The sequence below is a fragment of the Lepidothrix coronata genome, unplaced genomic scaffold, assembly GCF_001604755.1.
Source record: "Lepidothrix coronata isolate B3197 unplaced genomic scaffold, Lepidothrix_coronata-1.0 Scaffold201, whole genome shotgun sequence".
NCBI classification, from domain to species: domain Eukaryota; kingdom Metazoa; phylum Chordata; class Aves; order Passeriformes; family Pipridae; genus Lepidothrix; species Lepidothrix coronata.
Window position 1 is genome coordinate 1,126,910 of NW_016690381.1, and position 18,825 is coordinate 1,145,734.

The 18,825-nt window shown below is 44.2% G+C and overlaps 1 protein-coding gene across 1 annotated transcript in view; it reads right to left on the reverse strand.

Annotated features, from left to right (window-relative positions):
* PREX1 (phosphatidylinositol-3,4,5-trisphosphate dependent Rac exchange factor 1) overlaps positions 1 to 2,417 on the reverse strand; it is a 143,224-nt gene extending 140,807 nt beyond the window's left edge. Inside the window, exon 1 of the mRNA XM_017832306.1 lies at positions 2,262 to 2,417. Coding sequence (XP_017687795.1) covers positions 2,262 to 2,417 — 156 coding nt within the window. The remainder of the gene's footprint in view (positions 1 to 2,261) is intronic.
* Positions 2,418 to 18,825: the final 16,408 nt, after the last annotated feature.

Below are 18,825 nucleotides of genomic sequence, written 5' to 3' on the forward strand. Positions count from 1 at the left end.
CAACCTCACCCAGCCAGGCTGGAGTGTTAACCTGGTGCTCTACCCCAGTGTACGTTTATTTTGTGCTGGGTAAGTGCTGCTCACCCAGAACACGAGCTGGGGAGCAGGAGACCCGTGGGGCAGGAGCTGTGGTTCCTCTGCAGCAACACCAGTGCACTCAGGAGAACCACCTAATGGAGTTAAGTGCCTTCCTTTGTGAGGTCCAAGCAGAGCTGAGAACACAGGGTCCCAGAGCTGCAGCAGCACTTTCATTAGTGTATATTCATTTGTCATAAGGCAAAACTTTTGGACTGCAGCTGACTATAATCCCAGTGATTATGTGGATGATATTATCCTTGCATGCCAGCTCAGCTGCCCACCATGGGAGGCAGAGCAGAATTCTCTCCCTCGGGTTACCTTGTTAGAAGGATTAAGTTATGGCTATCCATGCAGTTTATGCAGAAAATATTTCACACTCCAAATTTTATTTTTAAAACTTTCATCCCACTACTGCTCTTCTTACCCTCACACAGTGCAGTAGGATCCTCATTCTCCTTTCCTTAGGGCTAACACCATTCCACTACCCAAATGCAGCTGAACAGAGATTCAGCCCATAAGAAATAGGTCAATGACTAAAGAAACTATCATTATTTAGGACAGCACATGAATATTTGACACGTGCATAAAGTTAAGCCTGCGTGTGGATGCTGCTCTAAACCAAGGCTCAGAGATAGGAAAGATCCTATCCCTCGGTGCTTTATTCAAACATAATTATCAAAACACAAACTCCATAGGGGGGTAAAGCTGCACTACCAGACCCAACGCCCAATAGTACAGCCACTCTACACCTGGTAACAAAGTGCCTCAGGAGGGCTCTGACTGCCTGCAGTGCCAGCCCGACACCACAGCCCAGTGTACTCCATCAGGGTCTCCTCCTGCCATTAGCCAGGGCATATTACTCACTACTGCTCTCATGAAAACTGCCAACTTAATGAATGTAAATAAACAAATGACTTTTTGGGGGGGTTTTAATATATGAAAATCCCATTAGTTAACTCTGTGAACACGTTTAGCTCTAAGAACTGAAGCTAAAAATATATGTAGCTTGAACCTACAGTCTAGCCTGCAGCTGATAAAGTCTCAAATTCAGTACTTAGGACAGAGGAGTTTTCTGAAGGATTTTGGGTTTATTTTGTCTGTAGGGTGGGGCACTTCTGCAACTTGCAGCTTTTTTTAAAAAATCTTCTCACACTGAGACAGAACCACAGCTCTAAATGAAGCTAACTGGCACTTCGACTGGAAGCTTTCTCAAATTAAAGGCTTTGAGTTCAACTACTGGAGAGAGAAAAGGAGGATTCAAGTAGAGACTAGTTCATAAAGCAACCACATCCTTTTCCTTTATCTTTTATGCTACACAGCTTACCACTTGGGTGAATCTGAAAAACACTGAAGACAAACTGATTTTTAAAAAAACAAACAAAAACCTTGCCAGAAGGACAGGTCAAAAAGGGCTCAAGAGTCTAAGCCCGGTTAGATGAAACCAGAGTTTAGTACTCATCCAGCAAAACACCAGAAAGAATTTCTTCCCTGATCAATCTTTTAGAAATCTCTGCAGAGACTTCCCTTGCTTTGATTCTTGATCTCTGTGTGATCAAGTAGTTTATTCTTTTTTTTTTTTAAATAGCATTTCTGTTATCTAGTAACTTTTACTGCAGGCTTTTCTAGTTATTTGGAGGGGTGTGGTGGTGTGCTGATGAATTCCACATCGAGAGCCTACATGGGAAAAAGGAAATATCCAGATGGAGTTTTTCTTCTGAACTAGCCCATGGATAATTTCAGAGGCGGGTATAATTGTCTCCACATGCACAGACACACACGGCCCAATCACATATTTATGTTTACCATTAAACCAAAACATATATAACATTTATTTATAAATAACCGGCAGCACGGATAGAGTTTCCCACGTGGGTGTGAAAGCAACTTCTCAACACCTACAGCCGAAGGGACGAGGCACTCCGAGAGCAGAGCGGCCGGCGGGGACACAGACCCGCGGCTCCGCCGGCCCCTCGCACGGCCCCCGCAGCCCCTCCAAGAGAAGAACAAACTCCCCCTCGGCGGAGCGGGCCCGGCCCGGGCACTTCCACGAGCTGTGCCCCGGCGCTGCCCCGCCGCCCTCGCAGCCCCCGGCCCGCGGGGAGGAGCCGCCTGCGGGCCCCCCGCCCGCCCGCCCGCCCCGCGGTGCCCCCGAGGGCGCTCCCCGGCCCCGCCGTGCCGCTCACCGACTGCAGGAAGCGGAGGGTCCCCACGTAGTCGCGCTCGGTGCTGAGGATCTCGTTGAGGACGCAGAGGCGGAGGCGCAGCTGGCGGTCGGTGTCCTTGGGGCAGCCGGCGGGCTCGGCGGCGCTGGGGGCGCCGGGCGGCGGCGGCGGCTCCATGGTGGCGGCGCGGGGCCGGGCGTTCCGCTCCCCGCTCTCTCAGGAGCCCCCCATGGCCCCTCGGCCCTGCCCACCCGCGGGTCGAGGCGCTGCAGAGGCCGGGCGCGGAGCGCAGCCCGGGTGCGGGACACGCCGGGGTAGCGGCGCGGCACCGCTGAATGGAGCGCGAAGGGAAGCCCCGGCGGCGGGGAGGGGGAGCGAGGGGCGGGCGGGGAGGGAGGGACGGGGCGGGCGGAGGCGGCGGAGCCCGGCCCCGGGGCATGGCCGGGCCGGCGGCGGACAGAGGGGCGGCCGGGCGGGGCGGGGCGAGAGCGCGTCCCCATCACGGGACCCCGCACACCCTCACAGCCCCCTGTCTTCATCACCCGGCCCCGCACACCCTCACAGCCCCCTGTCTTCATCACCCGGCCCCGCACACCCTCACAGCCCCCTGTCCTCATCACCCGGCCCCGCACACCCTCACAGCCCCCTGTCCTCATCACGGGACCCCGCACACCCTCACGGCCCCCTGTCCTCATCACCCGACCCCGCACACCCTCACAGCCGTGCACCCTCATCTCCACACCCCGCACAGCTCCTCTCACGCACACACCCCCCTCAGATCCCTCACACACACACACAATCTCTCTCACACCCTGCACTCCTTCACTCCCCCTGCGCAGCCCCTCACACCACACACACACACCTCTCGCACCACCTTGCACCTGCACTTTCTCATCCCACGCACACACCCCTCGCCCTCTTGCACTGCAGACCCCCCTGCACACACCTCACACCCACACACCTCACACCCACTCACACGTACCCTGCACACACTGCAGACCCACACACACACCCCTCACACTCATATGTACCCCCCACGCCCCCCCAGCACCCTGCACTTCACACACATGTTCTTGCACAGCCTCACACACGCACAGTGCAGTCACACAGCACAGCCATGCCACACCAACTCAGCACAGGGCCATGAACACACCACGGCTCTGCTCCAACAGGGAGCTGCCCCCAGCCCTACACCCCGGCCCTGCCCGGCGCTGAGGGTGCTCCCACAAACGCCTCATCCTCAGTGTCACACAGGAGTGCGCACACCACAATGGACATAAGGATGCAGAAATAAGGTATTGCAGTCTTCTGTGCCAACTGAGAATAAATGCAACAAATGTGTTTCATTGCTGTGAATCCAAAATATGGGGGGTTTAAGTTGGTTGTGTTTGTGTGAAGTGAGTGCAAGGGATACGAGTAGGGGTGAGTGGGGCAAACTACACGCAAAACCAGACAGGGCTGCAATTCAGCGCTGCTGCCCCAACTCCCAAAAAGCTAACTTGGCTTATACCGGTGGAGATTCTCTCAGGTCTCTTCACTTCACCGTAAGAACACTGCCAGGCTTTTGTCAAACTACAAATACGCATTTACTTGTTTGTAATTAAGGAAAAAAGTTTCAAGAAGAAATTTTAAAAACGTTAATGATGTGAACTTTTAAGTGGCTTAGGGATAGAGACACTTATTGGACATATTACCTTAAAAACTAGCAAAAATAGTGTGATGAATGTTCCCCAGGCTAAGACAAAATACCTCTTAAAGTTTTTTACCTCAACAGTGACTTTCTCTCTGTCTTGACTGATCTTTATTGTAGTTACTAAGTTTTCTATCCAGGAGTAAGTGATGGCAGTCTAATATACGCAATTGTTATCTCAAGGCTTCATGGATATCACATTACATGGAATGAAAAAATAGCTCTTGGGTCAAGATGCAGTTGCAGCAGGCTGAAAGTCTGCAGTGTAAAGAGAATATCTCGGATGCTTTCAGCCCTAAGTGTGGAGATTGTCTTTATCAAGTGACAGTGGTATTTCACCTCCCCATGTCTCCTAATGAGGTAGTCTTGGGTCAAGGTGTGCACCTTCACAAACACGGCTCTCGTGATGTGCTGTGGTAGCACTGTCTGCACCCTCGCCAGTGAGAAACCTTCCCTCACTCTGAGTAGGTCTGAAACACGGCTGCTGCGAATGGGAAAGGTCTTATCTCCCTGAATGTCGGGGGTCCGAGGGGCAGGGAATCGCCAGGGTAACTGGGTTCAGAGGAGCACGATGGGCGGTGGGAGAGCACGGCCAGTGAACGGTCTCCAGGAGCTCAGATTAGACTCTAAATTAGGTTGTTTACGTTTAACCTTTGTTTTCTTCTGAAAGCCGTTACACCATTTTCATTTATTTACTCATTGTGTCTCCAGCTGATGTCCTTTTAAAAATCATCAAACGGGTTTTTTTGTGTTTGGGGAAAGAGGCAAGACTCCCTTACAAAAGACCTTGCTTAAATAACAATACACTCTGTTAGGAGAAATCTGCATCCCCAAAGCTACGCCCCCACCCTGTGGCTGAATGAGAAAGTTGTTGGTTTGAAAGCTGTTAATTTGTTAACTGTCTCCAGCGTTTGCCTCAAAAGTCTTACAATCATTTCATTGCTGGGGTGAGTGTCGGCACGGTGTAGGAGCTACATTGCTTCAAAACACCTCTCCAGCTTTAGGGGCAGTATTGGAAGCATTACTGCGTAAGGATTTTAAAAAGGACGTTACTTTTGACTGGAAAGATTAAAATGCTAAGGAAAAAGGTTTGCATTAAAATTAAAGGGAGATCTTTCACTCTTTTTTTAGAAATGGTTTTCTTTTAGGTATAGGAAAATTCATTTTGGTAAAGTCCAAATTATCTCAGACATACACGTAATCCTTACTTTAGGATGGATATTTTATTAGTTGCTAGCATGGCTTTTCATTTTGAAGAAAAAACCCCTATCATTAGACAGCAAGCTCTTTTATTATTAAACGGCTACTGTGTGTTAGCTGACTGAAACTGCAACTGAAAACATGTTCCTTCTAGCTTGCTTTCTTTTTGTTTGTTTTTAAATTTTTTATATTTTTAAAAAGGAAGTAGTTTACAACTACTGTTCAGTTTTGAAGAGAATTTTACTGCCAGAATGGTTTTTTCAAGTGAGCACTTCAAAAGCAAACAAAAAATGCTGCTACTTTGTAAAACAGTCGGGGAGTCAATTATCAGGAGGCTGACATATCAATTACCACGAATTCAAGGTTTTTCGAGAAGATGTAATTAATTTACAAGTGCTTGTAAGTTGTTTGCAGCTGTTGCATTTTAACATTGTCTGCCACAGTAGCACCAAGGTGGCAAGGTCTCCACATGGTATCGCACCACCGAAGAAAATAATCATCTATTCCCTCTTTGTCTGCATACTGTCTGTATTCACTCTTGTAGGAGAAAATACTGTTCACTCTTGGCCTGCTGAAGGCTCTAGAAAAGCCCCCAGAAAGTTGTGTGTGATTGGGACTACATTTGCTGTACAGTAAGATTCAGAAATCCAGAGTGATTGTAGAGTTCGTTGTTTTATACTGCTATGCCCTTTAGACTCAGCAAGGAAGATCTGAGATCACACCAGCCTTTTCCTCACTTTTTTTCTTCTCCTTTAACCACTGTTATTCCTTTCTGAAAGCACTGTCTGCTTTCAGACAAAGTATACCATTCTGAACTTTGCCAAGTTAACAGATGTTTTTTTCTGTTAACTTTAGGAAATTCAGAATCAAATCCCTATTTATGGCTTATCAGAAAATTGCCACTCGTGCATAGTTTCGAAGTGACTTGATGACAAAGGCAGATGTGGGAATGCATTACACATTCTGCATGACCCTTTTCCTGTGCACACACTGCATATATGATTTATGTCAACCGATTCCATACATTTATTTATTTTTGTAGTGCTAAATAAATTCCAGCCTCACATGCTTTGATTTATGAAAATGTTTACGCAGCTTTTCAGTGGAATTTAGCACACCACAATTTCACAGTGTACTGCAGCTCAGTGTGGTGAAAAGCACAGGGACAATCAGAAGTGCTGGGTACAGTGTCCATCAAAGAGCCCAGGTATCTGAACGTCCCCCTCCTGTGCTGATCTCCACTGGGTCTGTGTGCATCTTCTTTCTGTTGGGTTAAAAGAGTCACTGAATTGCAGGTCCCTGTGTGTGAGTGTACCAGGGATCTGGATCTCTGGGTGAAGGTGGGTCTCAAACAGGTTTTTCCAAGATCCTTTAGCAAGTCTTCCACATTTAATGATGTACTGCTTTAAAAAAATTTCCTTCTGCTTCAGACCTGATGATTTCCTTGGTTGCACCTGAACTTTATTATTGCAAAAAATAGAGCTTAGTCACTGTCCCTGCTTTACTCGCCATTTAAAGACTTTGCAGACCTTTAGCTCATTTCCTCTCAGAGCTCTCCACACAAGTTAAAACACAGACTCTCTTCATACTGAAGGCATTTTACATGGCTGACCATCTTTATTGCTCTTCCCTGTACCTATAGCAGCTCTACTATATCCTTTGAGAGACAGCAGTAATGGGTTTGTGTGAGACATTAAAGATGTTTGTGTGCCAGGGACCTGTTCAGAGTACAGTGATGGTTCATGTGATGCTCCCACAGAGGATCTAAAAGGCTGCTGCTGAGCAGAGAATAAACCCTGGCTCCAGCACCTGCTTATTGAATGGCAGCAGCTAATTTAACCCCCCACATTGCATCTGTAGATATGCAGAGTAATTCTAGAAACTTAAGTCAAAATATTGTAGTTGATAGAGATTTCCATCTGCATAATTAAAATCAGAGCCTGGTCTGTATGAAGTGGACATGAATCACCTTCCACCTGCCCCTGTATAATTCATTGCAGCTAACTGATTTCACCAGAGCCAGTGCTGATTTATTCTAGATGAGAATTAATCCCTTTGACTTCTACCAATGATTCATCTTCAAGCAAGATAATATGGAGGTAGTTTGAGTAAGCTTTGCAGAAATAATTTCTTAAGTTCTCTCTCTCCAGGAACCTAGACTGCCAGTGGAGCATTTGCATTTCCCTTTTTAACATCAGCCTAAAAATAAGTTTAAGATAAAAACGTTCAGGTAACTTGACTGCAGAGTGACTTGGAACAAATAGAGAGAAGCTTAGAGTGAGCATGGAGAACAAAGAAAGAGAATTGCTAGGCAGGGTTGGGTGGAATTCTCTGTGATTAGAGGATAATACAGTACACACACTCAGCTGAACTCTGAAAGCACTTAATTAGACACACGGTGTGTGGCAGAAGGAGGTAAGTGTTATGTCCATTTGAAAACAGGGAAACAGATACAGGCAGCTGAAGTGGCAGCCCAAGAGCACTGTCAGTATGTGCAACACAGGAGTTTGGGAATTCACAGTTCTTGACTTGGACTTACAGAGCCCACTCAAAGGGGCCCCCACGATGTCACACGAGTTTCCAGGCAGCAACTCAGGTTTTACCCGTGGTGTTGTTCAGGCCAGTTGGGAGTGCAATGAGACAGCAGTGCCCGAGGCTTGTGCTTTTCCTTGGCCTCCTCATAACTCTAATGTCCTAGAGGAAACTGGGGGTTAACACAACTTCGTGACAAAAAGGATTTGGGATTGGAGAAGAAAGAAGGAGATACTATAAACTGTATCATGGGACCTGCACACACAAGGTTTTGTAAAATGTTCCACCACGGCCTCACTTCACAGAGGGACAGCACAATGAGAACGGGCAGTTGTGGCCATCATGAGGTCAGGTGAGATGGACAAAACTTTTTGAACATATTCCTGGTATTGAACTCACTAATTAACTGGAAGTGCAGCTTATTTCCTTTTCATAGACTTTAGTGAGCTTTGTGTCAAATCCTAGAGGCATGTAATTGAGGAACAAGCATGTGTTATTTCATACATTCTGCAGTCAAGTCAAAACATCCAATTTCAGAAGACACTCTGGGAGAAGGCTGTATTTGTTATTACTCACTCCTCTGATACCTCTTTTCTTTCCACTGTCTGATTCACCACTTTTATCATATTTCCCCTCTTTTGCTCTTCCTCAATCATACCCACCTACTTAAAACTAATCACGTACTAAAAAGTGCATAATTACATTTTCATTATGCTCTTTCCTGACATAATTTTTGATTATGTAATTAAGGGTTCTCATTGGGCTCTTGAATTGAGAGAAGATTTTTGGTTTAATTAATCAAAAAGTCCTTCTCAATTCCAGATATTTTTAAGCAGTTTTGGTTTTAGGTCATGTGCAGAAAGCATTTCTGTTATTCCTGACATATGGTGTTATATGATCTGCTCTTTACCCTCTTAAGCCAGCAACAGAGAAATACTGTCTTGACAGCAGGCTCAGGTACATTTATCAAGAGACAAGAAGATGCATCAAACTTCAATATGCTTGAAGTAGAATGTTGTGGGTTTTTTAATTTTGAGATTTGTTTTTTTCTTTTGCAAATTGGAAGTTTATCGGATTTCAATGAAATAGTCAATTAAACTGGGGTTGTTCCAAGTGATTTTTTTCCCATAGGAGACTGTTTACAAGTTTTCAATTCCTTACATTTTTTTTCTGACAAATTCACATTCTTACAAAATTTATTGTTTCAGGGGAATACTGGAAGCTTTGCAGACTGGAGGCAGGTAAGTGTTTGCCCCAAGCTAACACAACCAAGCAAAAGACACTTTCCATAGTTTGTTCTCTGTAAGTACATGAAGTAAAATAACATGAATGCTAGTGCTTGTTTTTGTTTATAAATTGCTTCTCTATGTGCATTATTTCCACTGTCAGTACATGGAACAGGAAAAGCCACCCAGCCCTGTGTCAGCACGACCAACATGCCATGTACACAGACTGGAATGAAGAGCTGGAGACTGGAATTGTGCCCCCGCTTCAAAACTCGTGTGGTTTTCATCACTAGAGCCAGAAAGAGTCTTCTTCATGGAACAGAGGGTGGAAGAGCAGGGAAATGTTGTTTTACAGAATACACAGCATCCATCCATCTGCTCTTCTTCTCTCCAGTTCTATTGCTCTGCTTTTCCCTGTGCACCTCAGTGGTTTGGAAGATGGAGATCTTGGTTTTAGGGGGTAGGCATTGGCACCAGTTCAGCAGGCTGTCCCTGCTGGCTTTCAGCTGAACGTGTGCTGAAGAGGTCTGGGGGATCAGATCATTCCTAAGGGATTGTCTGTGTCAGGGCCCACTCCCTGTGCTGTGTGGGGAAAAGGAGCAAACATCACATAACATGATGCTGTATCTCTTGCTTCTTTGACATTCAGTGTTCCAAATGTATTTGAACAGAGGTATAATTTCTGGGTTTTATTGTCTACATCTGCAATTTTGGCCAGATAGGAAGTGTCTTTTTTTTTTTTTTTAAATCCTGGGGTATATAAATAACCTAACATACATTTTGAGATGATGTGTGAATTCTTCTCCACTAAATACTGAGTGACAGAGATCTGCACTTGATAAACTGAAGATCTTTACTAAGGATGGGCTGAACCAGTTGGATGTCACAGTAGCACAAAACAGATAGCTTGGTCATAATACATAACTTTGCCATTCACAGGCTCCCTGGGCATCTTGTATTCAGAGTAAAACTTCATGGCTATTGTAGTGCACATATTTTATATCCATAAGGTTGAATTCATGTAACTGGGAAACATTTAGTCCTGTATGTATGCCTTAGACTATGGCTTTATGGTTGAACTTGAGTCAATCAAAGTCTGAGCTACCCTTTTTCTCCTTTCCACATTGCTGCATGTTTTCACCACTTCCTTGGTGACACTGTGGTGAACAGGATCAGGAACTGATCAGCTGATCCAGCTGAAAATGAACCAGAGGCCAACAAACAAAAGGTCCTTTTTCAGTCAGATTTGCTCCCTGACAGGCTCAGTGTGCAAACCCCAAGAGCTGCTGCTGGCACGAGAGGAGGCGTCCGGTCTTGTGGCAATGGCAGGAGAAGGATGGGACTGTCTCCTCTGGCAGCAGCTCACCTGCAGATCAGTTTAAAGCCATTTCTGAGACTAGAGCCTTGTGAAACTGGAGCTGGGTGCAGCCCATGGAATTATAACCCCTCATATAAGGCCAGTGCATGGGCTGTGAGCTCCCAGTACAGGGGCAGAAAGACATTCTGAGAAAACACCACCAGCTCCAACAGAATGACTGACTAACTACAGCAGTCCCACTGGAGAGGGGGAATCAGATGTTTTTCACCCTATTGATATATTCAAAACTGCCTTTCCCCCCTTCCCTTTTTGATTTTGTGCAGAAACATTAAAAGCAGGCGCAGCAATAAAGATGCCATTAAACTGACAGTATCACTCGTGAAATCACAGAACACTTTCATTTGATTTACAGAGTAAATGCTGTACAAGTCATAACAGGAAGCCATTGGTAACAGATTAGGGTTAGGAGGAGGCCCGTGTGCTTTGCCACAGAAGATGGAACTGGTCATAAACACTAATGGCCCAGAAAAACAGCAGTATAAGGTCTTAGACTGAAGATGGAAGGAAAAGGGGCAGATTTGTTTTTCTTGCAGCTTTTCTTAACAACCAAATTGCATTAACAGTAGCAAATATCAGTTATGGCCCCTTTGTTTTCAGAAGCTCAGTACTTTCAAGAAATCCTCATTTCAGCCAAAATTTTCTAGTCTAAGTCCAGAGGTAAAAAAATTTGAAGTTTTGTTCAGAAGGCTTGAGTGCAGTAAAAGTTAAAAAAATACTCTTTCCTTTTCAAAACTGAAGAAAAACATCACCATGTAGGCTCAATGCTATGCTGGGATTGCTTTTCAGGAAAAAAAAAAAAGAAAATAATTTGAACAGAATGTAGGTAACATGATAGAGAGTGCTTTGTTTAAACAAAAACTTCTTACCAAAGTCACAAGTATCTGTCTCTGGCCTGCATGATGTTTGGCTTTTATAGCTCATAGGGGCACCCTAGTGTTAGGTGACTGTAAAGTGTGCAAGGCTAAGCAGAGTTTTCTTTCCCTGTCTCAGGATGCTGACCTGAAGTGGATTGTGCAGCCAGTTTTACAGCTTTACATCCATTGCCGACCTCCACCATGTTTTATTACGTCAATAGTCCCAAGCCCTCAACAATTCACTTTTCTGGAAGTCCTTGCAGACTTCAGAGAGTACCCTGAGCTCTGCCAGTCACTGGAGAAGAAGGCAAAATGCCTTTTACATTTGCTTTCTACCAAGCACGAGGAAGGAAGCAGCTCTTTAGAAATGTGCAGGCAAAGCCTTCTCTTCGAGCAGCTGATTCTCTGGGCATGGCTTGCACTACACATCCATTGTTATCCTCGAGCACCAAAATCCCCACAGAGCCCCATCTAGAGGGGTAGAAACCAGTGGGTTTTATGTGAAGTTTGGGCCTTGGCTGGATTTCTCTTTGGGAGGCCCCAGGGCCCTGCAGCCGAGCACGGCCTGCGAGTGCTCACAGAAATAGGCCAGCTGCAGTCACTGGCAATGCCCACGTGCTGAAGGGTGGAGGGGGTGGGTTCAGTAAATCTGAATCTCCACATTTCATTTGGATGACCTCTGATATGGAAATTATTTTTCCACTCCACTGGCTGAGCAAATTACAGAATCATTTCAGTTTCAACTTGAGCATGCTGCCCAAGAACACCAGAGCAGGACGGTCAACAGCTTCTTTCTTCTAGGTCAGTGCAACAAATTGCAACTCAATTTTTGTACAGTAACTGTCCTTAAAGCGGTGGCTGGGACTCAAGTGCTGAGGTACGGGGGGAAACCAGAGCACTAAAATACTGGTTTTAAAAAGAAGGCCAAAAAATCCAATGTAATGATAAGACAGAGATGTTCAAGAAGATTGTGGAAAAGCTTCCAGTGACAACAGCATAGAAAAACAATTTTGCACTTTATAAACCGAAGCAGTTTGGAGAGAGAGAGAAAGGATCAGTCCCATAGCCCCAGTTTCTACACACACACACACAAACACACACACTTCAGTGTTGTCAATATGTTTCTTCTGTTCCAGTAACATTTAGTCTCATAAAGCATTTGGGAAATACTGCAAGGACAAAGAAAATGAAGGTTACATAAAATAAGGGTGACTGGACAGCTCACTGGACCTGTTGGGTTACACATGATAATTCTGGCCCAGTAGGAAGAAGATACAAGAGACAAAACCAGAACAAAGCTCCTTTTGTCTCTATGAAGATTCCTCTGAAGAATACCCAACTGCAACTCGAGAATCAATGAGTTCAGTAATGAGCAGAGAGAGGAAGTCTTTCCTGCTGAGAGGAAAGGAAACAAGGCTCCTTAAAACTGAATGAAGGAGCCAAGGAACTGTCTTGAACTGGCTTTGTGGAAGACATGAAGAGTTCTGCACATGCATGAATAAGATCTGTACTGTATGGTAAAAGCCAGGGACATTTCTTGATGACACTCCGAGCTTCTTACAAGAAATGGTGAGACATAAAGATCAGATTAAAGGTCAGAAAAAAGGTCATTTATCAATTTAATTGCTGAAGCTACTCATAGTTCTCCTTGTGACTGAAGTCATCTTGCTAGGAAGGAAAATCAGGGCTGATGCACAGGTGTGTGTGTCAGAGGTGGAGAGCAATTGCTAAAACCCTGTAAATCTGCAAATGTTGTTCAACTCCTTTCAGTTTAAGAAATTCTGACAGAATTTTGTTCCGTTGTAAGGCAGGATCTTTAGTAGCTTGGTATTCTATTTCCTTTGTTTTTACTGAGTAAAAGGTTTCTGTTAACAAAATCTGCCTAATTACACTCTTACCTCTGTGAACAGCAGAGTGCTGTGCAGAGCAGGCTGTTCTGTGCACAGGCACAATGTGGAACAGCCAGTCCTGTGGCATTCAGACACATGCAACTCTAACTACCATTTGCTTGTGTGGCAAGTAAGGTCTCATTATCACCTCTCAGACAGGAAAAATTGGAAGTGAGTAATTATTCAGCCCTGAGTCTTCCACCTCTCTGGCACCTCAGGGTATGGGAGCTACTCAATTGCATTTGAGTCTTTCCACACAATTACACTTCTCACTCTGCAGGCAAAAGCAGGGGTTGTTAAAAATATTTTTCCCATCTGCTCCCTCACTCTGGCTGCTATCTTTTAAAAATAAATAGACTTTTTGTGTTGGTTTTAAGACATGTTGTTTCTAATGTTTCTCTATATTTAGGTAATTGCAGGCTTTTCTGGCCTAGATATGGTTGTAAAGACTATATTAGGAAAATAGTCTCAAATTTTCAAGCCTGAGTATGTTAAGCTTCTTAAAATGACTGGGTTTAGGGCTGCTACCCACCAGAAGTGCATGCTGCTATCAAGGGAGCAGTGGTTGTTCAGTAAAATAGACCATGAAGACAATCATGTTTGCATATGAGAACACTTTGGTTTAGAGTCTGATCTTCAGACTCTATTGCAGATCTGATTGTCTGAGCACTGTTATGTTCCCAACAGATCCTCTCCCAGTTAGATATCATTCGTTATTGTAACAAGGACCAGAGGCTGCAGTTCAGCATGGAAAGGTCTGTAACTGTTTCTGTCCAGCACATGTGGTTTATAGCACTGTCATGTGAGTCTGGTACCAGGGCTGATCTCAGGAAGGGGCTCCTTCTGCCAGGACAAGTGAATAAAAATATAAGAATGATTTGGTTTTGATTAGAACATGGGATTTTAACAAAATTATTCTGCGGGAGAAGTGTCTGATTTCTTTGGACAAGCTGCTGATCCTTTGCAATGGGAAAAGTATGGAAACTGCAGATTTTGTGTATAGCCCAAGTATATTTTTCAGATTTCATTATAAGAAAGTCCAGGTTCTCTTGTGAGAGCCTGATCTGTCCTGTTGGCTTTATAAGGACAGAAGAATTTAATTTGTATTGATTTAGACTTGTATACCTCTAACATATTCCAAATATGGCTCTTATCCTTTGTGAGTTACTCCAGGGTAAAACATTAGCTGCAAGTGAAGTGTCAGCACTGTGCAGGTCTGAGATTGGGACTTGAAGAAAATAGTGGGAATGAGGGAGAGAGAACTGGATATAAGCATCATGATGAAATGTCTTGCTAATACTACCCAAATACTTGAATAAATACCCACTTAATAATTTGTTTCAGCAATCCCTCAGTTACCTCAATTATACTGTTAGCCACGGGAGAACTCTTTATCATCTGGATTTATTGATTTTAGGGCATGCAATGTTGAACTGGAAAGAATTAGAGAGCTGAGACAGTGAATCAAATTGGGAGCCCCCTGGGAAATCCACTAAGTACATTACTGGGCAGCAGAGAAAGCAGCTGGAAGCCAGGCAGAATAAATAGGATCAGTCCCTATGGAAATGATTAAAAGTGGGCAAAAAAAGAGAAAAGAAGATCTAGAAGGAATTTCTGCTAATGCTGGACTGGGAACTAAGCTGCTATACAGACCAGTGCCGGTTTTCCAAGGATTTTCCTGTCCATTCTGCATCTTTTTTTAGAGTGAGGTCTTCCCAATGTCAAATATGTAGCAATATGGCAGTGGGGAAGTGCTGGGAGGTTAGTCCTGTCAGTCAGCGCAGAGCAGCTGGTCCCTGGGCAGAAATCTAGGGAAGCTTCTTGCCAAGGAAGTAGCTTATACAAACTGTGAACTGTGTCCACCTGTTAGGCATTGTTTGCTCTTGATTTATGTCTCACACTACTGATGTATTTGCCACAACGAGCTACCATGTGAGAGAAGAGATGGCCTCAGGGAACACCTCAGAATAATACCCAGTCTAACCTTTTTTGCATGTGAGTAATGAACAACAGGTTCATTACCTCACTCACCAAGGCTGCATCCACGAGGTTGCACCTTTTTTTAAATTACAGATTTTTCAAAGAACTCTTCTCTGCCTCTTCCACTTTTTCTTTCTTGAGTCCTCAGGTAGTCTTTAGTCTAGTGGGCTCATCAGTTTGGTACCAATGATTCAGGTATCCTTGGCCTCCATATCCAATCACCCTTACCAAAGAATGTGCTTGTATTTTAAGAATACTTGTATTTCAGTGAAAGAGGAAAAGAGAGAGAAAGAAACCAAGAGGAAGAGGGCTCTGTTTCAGGAACACAGAAATGAGAGTGGCTCTGGTTTGTGGGAGGGAGCTCCTCAGATGTGACGCCTGTCACAAGTGTGCACAGTGGCAGACCTGTAACAGCCAAGACAAGGGAGAGACAGGTCAACAACAAAATAGGAAACCACGTAAGTGGCAGACCTGCTATTCTTTGTCACGGGTGCCAACGCAGGCAGCAAATCATCATGGGAGCAGGTGCCTTGCTGTAGCATAAATACCAGTATTCCTGAGCTACTTTTTTTCTGAAAGCCTCAGCTGGAGAGCCATCCTGTCTCCCAGGGCTTATAAACACTGGTGTTGCTGGAAGGGTTTCATCTGCCTCTGGGTCCTGCTGCAGATCACACTGCACTTCCTCGGATTTCCTGTTTTATTGCATCTGTGAGAAGAAGCTGGAGATCCTTTCCAGGTGGGCTGTTGTGGTGAGTGGACAGCGCAGGAAGTTTGCTTAGGAACACAAAAGCAAACTGGTGAGCAAACAGGGCAGACCAAGGAGGTCAAGCAGAAGGAATAGGTCCCATAAACACACTGTATGCAACATACAGGATCCATTGTACTCTCCTGGGGCAAGGCCAAAGAATTTTCTAGGGACAAAAAGAACATCTAGAAATTTTTATGCCTGTTTCTAGAAACAAAATTTTCAAATTCACTTCAGATGCCTAAATCTTGTATATAGTGAGATTTCTATTACATGGCACCCTGTGAGGAGTGGCATATATTATGTTGTCAGATTATCCTGTTTGTGCAAAACTATTTCCTGCAAGATTGGCATTTGGCATGGATGACTGTCTATCTGTTTTGGCTGAAAATATTGATGGTATTGGTACCATGCATAATAGGAATTGCTAAAAGGATGTCAGTCACCAAACCACTTATGTTCTGCTGAGCCTGGAGCCCACCTGTAACCAAACTTCCCTCAGGAGAGCTCACCATCCACCAGCTCTGTGTTCTTCATCTGCCACTTACAGTCAGAGATCTCATTGGAACTGAAGCCAGGTATTGACTCTTGGCTCTTTGGAGTCCAAACCATAACCTCAGTGTAGCCCTACACCCAGGAATTCAGATGCTGCTCCAGGATTTGAGAGGCAGGTTTTTTGCTTGATAGACAAATTTTTAAAAATCTCCCTAAAACTGTCTTTTCTAAAAACTAGCCAGTATCCATTTTCCTTCTCCCATGAAAACTAACCCTATCCCACAATAAAAATCCTAAAATCAGAACTGATAATTTGGCTGACAATACATGAAGAGCTCTGCTGCTTAATTAGTTCTGCAATGCTGCTGACAGTAATTACAGCCTTCTTTTGTGTCAATAACTAAGTCAGCAACCCTCAAAAAAAAGATTCAGGGCCTTATTTGTCTTCTAGCTTTGTCACTTCTGCATCACTGTAATTTCACTGTTAACAGTAGAATTACCCTTGAAATACAGCACTCTAAGTGAAAGGAGAATCAGATGTACAGATATGTACTTTGGGGGGTTGGGTTTGCAGCCACATTTCTGATTGGGAGCATATTTGAAAAATATGCATCTAAAAATACAACAGTGTGGAGGTGTAATGTATTGGTACAATAAAACAAACACTGGATGCCTGTATAGCATTAAACAGGATCCTGTACAAACTACACAGTTGGCTTCAGGGCTTGCTGTTGTAATAGTAAACAACTGAATTCCAGGGAAATACACTTGCTCTTTACTTCAGGTATTGGAGGTGAAGAAACGAACAAATTTGTACAAGGGACCCTGAACTACATAAGTTTATCTCAGTTAATAATCTGTCCAGGTTCTTTTACCATAAAGTAAAGTAAAGTAAAGTAATGTAAAAATAAACTAAACTTCTGAGCTCTCAATGTCACTACTCAATTCTGTGACAGGTGAGCCTGTTCTCTCCTTTTTTTTGTGTACTGTTTCTTCACCTCTCATTTCTAATCGATCTGCATCACTAGGGAGACACATTAAACCTTTTCTTACTTTGGATGTGCTAAATTAAACTAGTCAGAAGAAATTTTATATTGTTCCCTTCTGTCACTCCTTTGATGAGTAATGACGCTCTTAAGGTTTATACTGAATTTCTTGCCCTTCAGAAGAGAGCAAATTAAATGAGATGTTGCCAGTCAGTGAGATACACTGTGGAGAGGATTTGGGAGCCTGTGGTAGAGCAGAGCAAATATATAAAATGGTTACACAGCTGATATTTTAAAATAGTAGCAAAGTGAATCCTGCCAGGAAAAGACCAGGGAAAATTATGGTCTACTTCAGCATCATGAAATGAGCTGCATTTTTCTAGCTATTAATGGAGTTAGGTGCTATAAAGCATATGTTACATGGTTTCACTCTGTTGTACAGTGAAATTAATACACAAAATATCAGCACAAAGCTTGAGGATGAAATCTATTCAATGTAAAGCAATTATGTTACTGAGGCAACAAGGAGAGTGAAATCAGACATCTATATGTTAATGTATAGAAAACCAGAAATTCAAACAAACTGCAGGAAGACTGTAAGACCCTTTCAGTAGAAAAAAACCCCAAACTATATTCATGATCTGGAAATGTCTTCATTAAACAAACAAATATTTACCTCTCTGATTTCAACACTATTTGTCTCTATTTTTCTGCTATTCCCATCACCATGATAATAGAGTCCTTCCATTGCTAATGGACAGCAGGTCAGGTCTGGACCAGAGATTAGGAAGAATTTCCTAATTGGATGGTGAATGAAACACTGGAGGCAAGTGAGTGCAAAGCTGTTGAATCTCCTCTCTTGTAGCTTTTCATGGAGAGGCCACACTGTGCCCCTGTGCTTGGAGATGGATTAAATGACCCATTGAAGCCCTTCCCAGCCTCGGGAGAGCAATTCCTTGGCGTGGACGTCACTCACTGACACAGAGAGAACTCTGAGCCAGTTCCCTTGTGGGACCTTCAGCTGGCAAACCCTCAGAGGACTTTAACCTCCCAGCAGTGTCTCCCTGTACTGTGTGGCACATTCTCTGGTGGCAGCAGAGGCAGGATGTGCTGTTACTGCCAAGAGAACAGAGGTGACCAGCAGATTTTTGAGACAGTTTCACCCTGTTAAATTTTGGTTTAACCAGGAGCCATGAAATCACACTCGTATCACACCCATGCTTGGATTGCTGATTTCCAAGGGAAATCCAAGTCTTCAGGTACTAACAGATCTTCAAAATTGTTTCCAGATAGAGGCCCTTCCCTGCTGCTTATCCAGCCCTGTTACAATTCCTGATTTCCCATCCTCTAACTCCTATTTTTCCAGGCAGCTGGAGTCCTCAGCTCTGTGTGAACGAGTCCACATAAACTTCTGGACAGCAGAGGTGATCACAAAGCACCTGCCAATTTTCACTGGGAAATAATACTAAACTAATGCTTTGCACAAGTGTTCAGAGCATTTGCTAGTACTGGTTATGGAGCATGGAGGGGTCAGGGGAGCAAATACAGATTATTGCCCCAGTTTGTACTTCAAACTCAGCGTTTGTTTGGCATTCAGTGTCCACGCTTCT